Source organism: Pteronotus mesoamericanus, unplaced genomic scaffold, assembly GCF_021234165.1.
Source record: "Pteronotus mesoamericanus isolate MK-2021 breed Mesoamerican mustached bat unplaced genomic scaffold, CSHL_Meso_final contig_69, whole genome shotgun sequence".
NCBI classification, from domain to species: Eukaryota; Metazoa; Chordata; class Mammalia; order Chiroptera; family Mormoopidae; genus Pteronotus; species Pteronotus mesoamericanus.
The window spans coordinates 3,134,217-3,146,269 of record NW_026555237.1 but is presented as its reverse complement, the minus strand read 5'-3'; the positions used below and the strand labels follow the sequence as shown (position 1 = coordinate 3,146,269).

At 36.0% G+C, this 12,053-nt stretch overlaps 1 protein-coding gene across 7 annotated transcripts in view; it reads left to right on the top strand.

Annotated features, from left to right (window-relative positions):
* The window catches only part of CUL2 (cullin 2), a 111,560-nt gene that overhangs the window by 92,045 nt on the left and 7,462 nt on the right, over positions 1-12,053 (top strand). For all 7 annotated transcript variants that reach the window (XM_054582320.1, XM_054582315.1, XM_054582314.1 and 4 more), the window contains 2 exons: positions 5,219-5,421; positions 7,062-7,163. In XM_054582320.1, the coding sequence (XP_054438295.1) occupies positions 5,219-5,421; positions 7,062-7,163 (305 nt within the window). The remainder of the gene's footprint in view (positions 1-5,218; positions 5,422-7,061; positions 7,164-12,053) is intronic.

The window sequence follows — 12,053 nt, the reverse complement described above, 5'->3', positions numbered from 1 at the left end:
TAATATATTAACCATTTTTCTTTCTTTTTTAAAAAATACATGTATTTCATTGATTATGCTATTATAGTTGTCCCAGTTTTTTTTCTCCCCTTTATCCTCCACCCTGCACCCCCTCCAACCAGCATTCACCCCCTTAGTTCATCTAAGTCCATGGGTTGTACATTTAAGTTCTTTGGCTTCTCCGTTTCCCATACTATTCTTAACCTCCTCCCTACCTATTTTGCACCTACTATTTATGCTGCTTAATCCCTGTACCTTTTTCTCCCATTCTTCCCTCTTCCCTCCCCTCTGTTTTATGGTTCATAGTTTTTGATCTCCTTTTTCTTAGATAAGTCCCTTTAACATTTCATATAATAAGGATTTGATGATGCTGAACTCCTTTAACTTTACCTTATCTGGGAAGTGTTTTATCTGCCCCTTCCATTCTAAGTGATAGCTTTGCTGGATAGAGTAACGTTGCTTTTCATGACTTTGAAAACTTGTTTTTAGCCCCTTCTTGCCTGCAAGGTTTCTTTCGAGAAATCAGCTGATAATCTTATGGGAACTCCTTTGTAGGTAACTGTCTCCTTTTCTCTTGCAGCTTTTAAGATTCTCTCCTTATCTTTAATCTCGGGTAACTTAATTATGATGTGCCTTGTTGTGTGCTTCCTTGGGTCCAACTTCTTTGGGACTCTGTGAGCTTCCTGGAAATCCTGGAAGCCTATTGCCTTTGCCAGATTGGGGAAGTTTTCTGTCATTGTTTCTTCAAATTATGTTTTCAATTTCTTGGTCTAACTTTTCTCCTCCTGGCACCCCTGTGATTCGGATGTTGGATCGTTTAAAGTTGTCCCAGAGGTTCCTAAGCCTGTCCATTTTTTTTGAATTCTTGTTTCTTCATTCTGTTCTAGTTGAATGTTTATCTCTTTCTTCTGCTCCCAATTGTTGATTTGAGTCCTGGTTTCCTTCCCTTTACTGTTGGTTCCCTGTATATTTTTCTTTATTTCACTTTGCATAGCCTTTGCTTTTTCCTCCATTTTGCAACCATACTCAATAAATTCATTGAGCATCCAGATTACCAGTGTTTTGCATCTGATAGGCTGGGTATCTGTTCATTGCTTAGTTCTACTTTTGGATCTTTGATCTGTTCTTTCATTTGGGTCATATTTCTTTGTCTCAGCACACCTGCTACGTTGGAAGGAGCAGAGCCTTAGGTATTTGGCAGGGCGGGGCAGCCCAGGTCGTTAGTTATGTTGTGATGCTGTCTGTGGGAGAGGGGTCTGAGAGGGAACAATGTCCCTTGCTTGCTCTCAGCCGGCTTTCAGTCTCTTCCCCTGGTACCCACAAGCAAATTGGGCCCTTCTAGTGCTGATTCCCGGGTGGCTGGGTTTGTGTACATTCTAGGACCCTATGGGTCTCTCTTCAGCAGACTCTTTTGTGAGGTTGGGAGTTTCTCCTGCCACTGCAACTCCCACAGGTTTTTACCTCCAGTGGTTTTGAGGCTTTCTTTTCCCACACTGTAACCCCAGATTGCTCTGTCTGTCTCTTTCCCCAGCTGTTCCTCCAGTATATCTGCACTCAAATATAGGACCACCTGTCCTGCCAGCTGCCGCCTTGCTGTGCGTCCTCTCCACCCTGGCTGCCTGTCTCTGCCCTTCCTACCAGTCTGGATGAATGTTTCTTCTCTAACTCGTTGGTTGTTGGGCTTTCATACAGTTCGATTTTCTGGCAGTTGTTGTTATTTTTTGTTTTTAAATTTGTTGCTGTCCTCCTTTTGCTTGTGCAAGGAGCAAAGTGAATCTCCCTACACCTCCATCTTGGACAGAAAGTCCCCATTTTTCTTAAGACATATTTCCAGCCTCTCAAACAACTGGGCTGACTAGCCTACCAGTAATGGTAGAACTGACCGCTAACTTGCCAGGAAAGCCAGTAACAGAATCTTAGGCTGACTAGCAGAAAAATATCATCACATTTACATATCAGACAAACAAGGCAAATGCAAATATATACACAAAGAACAAAATCCAACTCCTGCAGGAGACACAACCAGAGCAGAGACTGTTACCCGAAGATATCCTGGATTGTGCTGCAGGTGTTCCTCATCCCTCCAGAGTTAAGACCTAAATTTGGCCCTGAATAAGGCATGCTGTGGACAGTTCCTGCCCAACGAATTGGAAACCAAACATGCACCAGAAATGAAACTACCTTTCCAACAACCCTATACCCAAAACAGGATTAGAAACACTAATTACAGTGACCATAGGGGCTGACCTACCCACCTGCCTTCATAAGCACTGAACAAAACAGGTTCAGGTGGCCACTCCACTTAGCTGTCAAGACAGGCTAAGCACTAAGCAGGCATCTTCTATAAAACAGACCCCTTATTCAGTGAAGACTCAGGCAGGTAAGCCCCACATGAGCTGCCACCACTGACTGCTTCAACCGTATCCACACCAGAGTGAATCGGAGACCTTTTAAGAGAGTCTGATCTGGAGTCACCAAACTTGTGTTTGTTAGCAAACTGAAGGGATTTGCCACTTTGGGAACTCTATTCAAGAAGAAGATGTGGTTGTTGCCAGGTAGTTTTATTTACTTGAAGCACCTAAAGGAGATGGGATTCATATCCAAAGCTCTGTCTCCTGGAAGGGAGGTTCAGTCATTGCTCATATACACTATTTGGTCAATTACACTTGACTTCTTCTTTGAATTGGCTACATTTTTAGGGTTGAGACCCTGTCAAACTTATCCTGATTACAGCTGGTTTGCAAAATACTGTGCTACATTTTAACATTTGACAAGAATAACATTTACTGGCACTGGCCAGGTGACTTGATTAGAATGTTGTCCAGATACGCCAAGATTATGGGTTTGATCCCTGGTCAGGGCACAGTCAAGGATCAACTAATGAGTGCATAAATAAGTGGAACAACAAATTGATGTCTCTCTCTCTCTCCCTTCATCCCTCCCTCCTTCTCTCTAAAAATCAGTCAATAAAAAACAGCAATATTTAGTAGTAACATTTAGAACTGCCTAGACCTTGAGACCCTTGCCTTATCTAATAACGTTCTCCACCATCTATCCCCTCCCCAACTCTAACCTTCTGGACATACTTTAAAAAAAAAAAACAACCAGGCCAGTTGTCTTGTAGAATATCCAGCAAATATTCTGTATTTGTTAGATTATTTACTTGTGTTATATTTTGTTTTCTGTTCCCTATATTTTCTATGAAGTAGAAATTAACTCTAAAAGTTTGATTATACTCAGATTAAATATTGTTGGCAAGAGCATTACTTAGGAGGTTCTCTGTTCTTCATATTACATTATAACAGAGGTCATATAATGTCAGATTGTCCCACTATTAGCAACACTGAAGCTGATCACTTGATTAAGGTGACCAGCAGACAGCTTCATTGTAAAGATACATTCCCCTTTTCAATTAGCAGGTAATCTGATGGTGATACTTAGGTCCCAGTCTTTTCAGCTGTGAGCTGACCCAATAAGAGTGTAATGCTGAAAAACTGGGAACAGGTCTATGTACCTCTGATCCTGATCCATTTATTGAAAAAAAATATGAAAAGGAGTAATACAAAGCTCACTAGTTTACCCCTTCTTTAGGGTTACAGACTATACTTAATAGTAAGTGATACTTTGACCCCTTACTTGCACAATCCCCTCATGCTCTTTGGGTTCTAGTGATGGTGAAAGGCTGTTTGATGTAACAGAAGACTCATTCTGTTTCCAAACCCATAGCAGCATGTTACAGCACCAGGGACATGCTGGCTGATGGTCTCATTTAATCATGGAAGTGTTTGATGCATTGTTTTATACTTATTTCTGGCATATGATTAAGCATTCATTGCACAAATGATACAATGCAGTGTATGTGGTGTTTTACTTTTCACCACATTTTCTAAACTTCAATATTGAGTACTCTTAATTGTTAGTAGTACCTGGCTAATGATAATTTCTTTCTTAAACTCTGTGTGAATTAGCTATCCTAATTAACATATTAAACTTCCTTTCATGAAAATTCAGAAATCAGGATTGTTTTCCTCGAGCTGTTTCTATACAGATAATTTTAAAAAATACTTTTTAGGATTATTTTCCTTGAGCTGTTTCTGTCCAGATAATTTTAAAAAATACTTCTTAGTATGTTTTTTCCCCCTGAAATAAGTCAAGATATGATGAAAGTTAAAATAAGCATCTGTGTGGTGATAATTAATTGAATAGAACTATATTCTTTAAAATCTTTAATTACATAATGAATTTAAAAAGCACAAAGTCTTGATCAGAGTTACTAGTTACTACTAACAAGGAGAATGCAGCCTCTTGGCTTAAGTTCATATGAAATACAGCTTTCTTGAGTTAAAATGTAGAGTTCTAAAACCAAATTTCATGTTGGGTCAGTTTATAATTCATTGATAGTCAACGCAGAGAGAGAGAGAGAAATGTAATCACTATACTACAATTGTATGCTTTAGGAAGCAGTTCTTTGACTTACATTAACTTTTTTTTTTAACATATTACAGAGTGTTACAGAATATATACATGTTGGTTGTACAGTCTGTTATATAAGCTTTTTAGTGTTCTCTCTCCCTGGGATATTGCAGAACAGCAGTACACCTTAATCTCTTGTATATTTTATAGCTCTTAGGGGTAATGTAGAGTCTAGCACACTGTTATTCTATCAGCTGTTTCAATAAAATTAAGATGTCTGTCTCTCCTCCCATTTCAGTTTTCTCCTAGAAAATTACTGGGAAGAAGAATGTTATTTTAACAATTTTGGCAGAAATTACAGTTTAGTCAGAGCTCTAGGATAAGCGTTTCCTGTATGCTTATAGACAGCCCTCCCTTACCTAGGATAGACCAGATGGAGGCAGCAGATGAGTCAGTTGCTAATAGTCAGCTGATACTATCTTCCCTTTGTCTGCTGCTTTTCCTATCCCCACCTCCTCTTACTGTTTTCTTTCTGCTTATGTTTGTGTTAACCTTTCAATGACTATTTAAAGGCATTGGTTAAACCCTGCTGGCAAAGTTACGATAGTTTAATAGTGATTTATACTCAAAACTAATGGCTCTGCCCCTACACAAAATGATTGCATTGCTAGTGGGAATGGCTTGGCAACAATTAGTAAGTTCTTACTTCAGGAGAACATATCTGAAATAAACAGTTATTATTTAACTAATTTTGAAATGTTTCTCTGATGATCAGTTCATTGTCACAATTTTGTTTTACTTGTAGGTGAAGTTAAAATGAACTATTTGGGCAAACCATATGTAGCCATGGTTACAACATACCAAATGGCAGTTCTTCTAGCTTTTAACAACAGTGAAATTGTCAGCTATAAAGAGCTTCAAGACAGCACTCAGATGAATGAAAAGGAACTGACAAAAACAATCAAATCATTACTTGATGTGAAAATGATTAACCATGATTCAGAAAAGGTATGGGAATTTAAAGGTTAAGGAATTTAAGCATTATAAACATTAAAGCATTTTCATGGGATATTCAGTATTGAAAGTAGGTTATAATTGTTAATGCCCTTGCTACATTGGAAAGCACTTGAATCAGCTACATTACTGCCAGTTTTGTACAGCTGTGAACTTGAAGAGTCACAGAGAAGGCTATGTAAGTTGGTGCCTATGTATGTGCCCTTGATAGTTTGATTTCATTTGCCATCTACCATGACAGTTTACTGAAAAATTGGAAAAGAATTGCCACTGGGGGTACTTTGGTTAATTGAGGTTGAAAACTATAGTTTATCATAAAACTTTGTTTCTGCTTTTTTTCGCCATGTGTTTAGTTGAATTGCTTGGTTCTGTTGATGTCATTTGTACGATGTTTAAAATGTGTAACTTTATCCCCAATGCTCTCACTCTCATGTCCTTTAATTTCAGGACTCAAACAGCCAGCATATTTTTTAATATCTGTCATGAGACTAGGAAGGCAATAATGGTATATTCCTCTTCTTCTTTAAACTTTTTCTTTCCAGTAATAAGTGTTTGTTATTGTAGTATACTTCATAATTAAATGGTTTTTAAAAAGCAACAAATGTAGGTTAAATCGCCTACTTCAAATTATTGTGCCTATAAGAAAAAAATTCTTATAAATGATATTTCATTCTTATTTTGGTAAAGTTAATAGTCTACAATTTATTCCCCTCATCAATTCATTCTGCTGATATTCCCTAAGATTAATATTTTTAAATTAAAATTAAAGTTTAAATTTTTAAGCCTGTTATTATTAGAAGTTATATATATTTTTAAAACACATTAGATTTGCTGCCCAAAAATGTACAAAATAAATATAGATTGCTTGTTTCAATTTTAAACATTAAACATTAAATTTTAATTATGAATCTGGCAGTTTCTTAGAATTCCTTGGGTTATTACTGAGAACGAATCTATCTGCCAAGTGCGTCTTGATCCTGCTGATAGAGAATGTCCACTATATGATATGAGAGGTTTTTTTTAAGCCTGATAGAAGTTGTGATTCAAAAAATTGGCTTAAAAACTTTCACTTGAGAAAAGGACATTTTCTTCTGGCAAAGTGAATAAAATATGAACTGAAGAGCAAACTCTTATCAGAATCACACCAGGGTGGTGGAGAAATGATACTTGTGTGTCACTGGAAAGAACTTGCTTTAATAGTCAAGTTATTTACAATTGGTATTTTGTTATTGCAGCACTTAAAAAAAAACACTTGGTTCAGTTTTTCAAAACAAGATGATGGAAAAATTATGAGTCTGGGTGTTTCATAAAAATTAAAATGTTAAATTCTGTTTAATTCAATGAGCTTGACTCTTTTTGTCTTACCCAAAGGCGATATATGTAATAGTCAGGCCAGAAAATTGCTTATTTATTTAATCTAAACTGATTAAAATTCTATCAAGTGTAAAATTAAAAAAGAATTACTTTTTACTTCTTTGACAGAAGGCATTTATTTTCCTCTTAAATAATTTTTATAATGTATAAGATGAGAGTTTAGGGTATTTTTGCTTGGTTATTTCATAGCATACTATTTGTAGCAACTCATGTAATGATTTTTTGTATTATACATATAAGGGAATTATTTTTAATTATAGGAAGATATCGATGCAGAATCTTCATTTTCATTAAATATGAACTTCAGCAGTAAAAGAACAAAATTTAAAATTACTACATCAATGCAGAAAGATACACCACAGGTAAGTGCTTTTCTATGTTATTTATTATGGAAATATTTAAACATTGTACTATGCAAGTAGTAACATTAAGATGATACAAAACTGCACACCAAAATTAATAATATGCATCTTTTCTGGTTTATTCTTTGTATTTACTAACCTTTCAAACAAAATCTGGCAGTATTTTAGATTTTAAAAACAGTAGTATAATGTGTATCTAAGGAAAAAGGTGTTGCATTGCTCTTAAACTAAATATATTACTCTACTTTCTATGTTTTCAAAAATTCCTACCTTGAGTAGTAACTTAATCTCCGATATTTTGCATTTGTAAAATAAGGGAAGGTTTTACAATACATCACTTCAAAAGAAATGTTATTAAAAATGCTTCTCAAACTTTGATGTGCAAGTGGACCATGGGGAGATCTTGTCAAAACTCAAATTGTGATCTGTGAGATGTGGAGTGGGTTCCAGACTATCAGATGACCAGTTTGCTTGTGTGCTGTTGATTCTTTTAACCTAGCAGTGATTATTACTTAGTTCAGGGATAACCTGTTCATATCACTCACGTTTCCTTATTGCCACCTATGTGCCACCCTGTCTTTGGGTTTGGGACAGGATGTGAAGGCATATATCAGGCCCTCTTCAGAACCTTTCCCCCTGGGCAGACAAATATTAAAGAATAGCTATTACATTTGAACCCTTAAATATTCAATATTCTATTTTCCTTTGGACTAATGAATAAAAATTTGTAATATATGGGTTGTATTTTATCTTCTTTTTAAAATATAGTCGTTATTGCTGTTTTGTCCACTACCATTAGTTCCCTTATACTCCCCTCCACCCAGCAATCACTGTACTGTTGTCCACGTCCATGAGTCCTTTTTCCTTTTGCTCAGTCCCTCCACCCCCACCCTCCCCACTACTTGGAGCTGTCATCCAGTTCCCCATTTAGTAGTCTGTTTCCATTTTCCTTGTTAGTTCAGTTTGTTCACTGGATTCCACCTATGAGTGAAATCACGGTATTTCTCTTTCTTTGGCGTATTTCACTTAGCATTACATTTTCCAGCTCAGTTCATACTGTCGCAAAGGGTAAAATTTTCTTCTTTTTTACAATCAAGTAGTATTTCATTATGTAAATGTCCCAGAGTTGTTTCATTCACTCATCTACTGATGGACATTTGGGCTGCTTCCATATCTTGGCAATTGTAAATAATGCTGCAGTGAACGTAGGGGTGCTCATGTTCTTTTGAATTAGTGTTTTGGATTCGATATAGTCCCAGATGCTGGGTTGAAAGGCAGATCCATTTTTAAATTTTTGAGGTACATCCATACTGCTTTCCAGAGTGGCTGCACCGATCTGCGTTCCCACTAACATTTCAGAAAGGTTCCCCTTCCTCCATATCACCACGAGCACTTGTAGTTTGTTGACTTATTGATGATAGCCATTCTGACAGGTATGAGATGATATCTCATTGTGGTTTTAATTTGCATTTCTCCTACGATTAGTAACATTGAGCATTTTTTCATATGTCTGTTGGCCTCTTACCTGTATGCCCTCTTTAGAGATGTGTCTACTCAGGTCCTTTGCCCATTTTTTAATTGGGTGGTTTGGTTTTTTTGGTGTTGGGTTTTGTTAGTTCTTAATAAACATTGGATATTAACCCCTTATCAGATGTATTGGCAAATATGTTCTCCGATTCATCCCACAGGATGTCTTTTTATTTTGTTGATGATTTCCTTTGCTGTGCAAAAACTTCTTAGGTTGATGTAGTCCCCATTTGTTATTTTTTCTTTTATTTCCTTTGCCTGGGGAGATATATCCAAATAAAATATTGCCCTGAGCAATGACTGAGACTTGGCTAACTATGTTTTCTTCTATGATTTTATGGTTTTGGGTCTAAAAGTTAAGTCTCTAATCCATTTTGAATTTATTCTTGTGTGTGGTGTAAGAAGGTGGTCCAGTTTCATTTTTTTTTTTTTTTTTTTTTTTTTGCACATGTCCATCTGATTCTCCCAACACCGTGTATTGGATAAACTGTTTTTAGCCTATGGTATGTGCTTGCTTCCCCTGTCGAATATTGACTATAAAGGTGTGGGTTTATTTCTGGGCTCTCTATTCTGTTCCATTGATCTGTGTGTGTATTTTTATGAGAGTACCAGGCTGTTTTGATTACTATGGCCTTATAGTATAGTTTGAAATCAGGTAGTGTGATTCCTCCAACTTTGTTCTTCATTCTCAGGATCACTGTTGCTATGCAGGGCCTTTTGTGGTTCCATATAAATTTTTGAAATATTTTTTCTAGTTCTGTGAAATATGTCATTCAACTCTTCCTAAGAATTACATTGAATCTGTCAATTCCTTTGGGTAGTATGGACACTTTAATGATGTTAATTCTTCTAATCCATGAACACAATATGTGCTTCCACTTACTTGTATCTTGTTCAGTTTCTTCCTTCAGTGTCTTATAATTTTCTGAATACAAGTCTTTTACCTATGTGGTTAGATTTATTCCTAGGTATTTTATTCTTTTTGTAGCAATTGTGAATGGGATTGTTTTCTTAAGTTTTCTTTCTGTTAATCAATTATTGGCATATAAAAATTTCCTGATATTAATTTTGTATCCTGCTACCTTGCTGAATCCATTTATTAGTTCAGGTAGTTTCTTGGTGGAATCTTTGCAGTTCTCTTGGTACTGGATCATGTCACCTGCAAATAAAGACAGTTTTACTTCTTCCTTTTGAATTTGGATGTCTTTTATTTCTTCTTCTTGCCAGATTGCTGTGGCTAGGACTTCCAGTGCTATGTTGAATAAGAGAGCTGAAAGCAAACATCCTGTCTTGGACCTGATCTTAAGGGAATGCTTGTAGTTTTGTCTGTTGAAATGATGTGGCAGTGGATGTGCCATATGTGGCCTTTATTATGAGGGAGCTCCCTCTCTTCCCACTTTGCTGAGAGTTTTTATCATAAATGGGAGCTGGATTTTATCAAATGCTTTTTCTGCATTCATATTTTTATCCTTCATTTTGCTTATGTGGTGAATCACATTTATTGACTTGTGAATGTTGTGCCAACCTTGCATTCCTGGAATTAATCCCACTTGATTGTGGTATATGATCATTTTGATGCATTGCTGTATTTGGTTTGCTAATTTTTGTTGAGGATTTTAGTGTTAAGTTCATCAGGAATATTGGCTTACAGTTTTTCTTTTTTTGTAGTGTCTTTATCTGGTTTTGCAATTAGGATAATCCTGGCCTACTAAAATGAGCATGGGAGACTTCCCTCCTCTTGAATTTTTAAAAATAGTTTGAGACGGGTAGGTGTTAGTTCTTCTGGAATGTTTGGTAAAATTCACCTGTATAGCAGTCTGGCCTAGGGCTTTTGTTTGTTGGAAGTTATTTTATTATTGCTTTAGTTTCACTGGTCTAATCCATCTATTAAGAGTCTCTGATTGTTCCTGATTTAGTTTTAGAAGATTGTATGTTTCTAGTTTATCCATTTCATGCATGTTGTCCAGTTTGATAGCATATAGTTATTCATAATATTTTCTTACAGTCTTTTGTATTTCTCTGGTGTCAATTGTTATTTCTCATCTGTCATTTCTGATTTTATTTATTTGGGTCCTCTCTCTTTTTTCCTTGATAACTCTGGTAAACGGATTGTCAATCTTGTTTAACTTTTCAAAGAACCAGCTCTTGTATTCATTAATCTTTTGTATCTTTTTTTTAGATTTTGTTTCATTTATTTCTGCTCTGATCTTTATTATTTCCTTCTTTCAATTCACTTTGTGCTTTGTTGTTCTTTTTCAAGTTCCCTTAAGTGTAAAGTTAGACTGCTTACTTGAGCTTTTTCTTCTTTTTTTTGAGATAAGCCTATAATGCTATGAATTTCCCTCTTAAGGATTGCTTTCCCAGTGCCCCACAGACTTTGCATTGTTGTGTCCTTATTTTCATTTGTTTCAAGGTATCTTTTGTTTTCTTCCTTGATCTCGTTGTTGACCCATTCATTATTTAATAACATGTTATTTAGCTTCCATGTCTTTGTGTGTTTTTCAGTGTTCTTCCTGTGAATGATTTGTAGTTTCATAGCATTGTGGTCAGAGAGGATGCTGGATATGACTGCAGTCTTCTTAAATTTATTGAGACTTGTTATGTCCTAATATGTGTTCTATCCTAGAAAATGTTCAATATGCACTTGAAAAGTGTGTGTATTCCAGTGCTGTGGGGTGAAATACTCTGAAGATATCAATTAAGTCTATCTGATCTAGTGTGTCGTTTAAAGCCGCAGTCTCCTTGTAGATTTTCTGCCTGAAAGAGCTATCCATTGAAGTCCATGGGGAGTTAAAATCCCTGACTGTGACTGTACTTCTGTCATGTTCAGTCTCTCCCTTCATGTTTATCAAGATTTACTTCATATATTTTGGTGCTACTATGTTGGGAGCATAAATGTTTACTAGGGTTATATCCTCCTATTGGATCGTTCCAGTTGTGATTATGTAATGTCTGTCTTTGTCTCTTACTATAGGTTTGGTTTTAAAGTCTGTTTTGTTGCACATAAGTACTGCTACTCCAACTTGTTTTTCTTTCCATTTGCATGACGTATCTTTTTCCATCCTTTTACTTCTAGTCTATGTGTATGTTTTGATCTGAGGTGGGTCTCTTGGAGGCATCATATATATGGCTCTTGTTTTCTTATCCATTCAGCTACCCTGTGTGTTTTTTTTTGAAGTAGTTAAGCCATTTATATTTAATATAATTATTTTTCTTTTTAATTTTTTAAATTTAATTTAATTTAATTTTATTTTTAAATTCATAAATCCTGTTTATTCTATCACAGTTATCTCAGTTTTTACCCCTTTACCCCTCTCCACCCATCCCACCCCTCACTCCCACAGTCAATTCCCACCTGTTGTC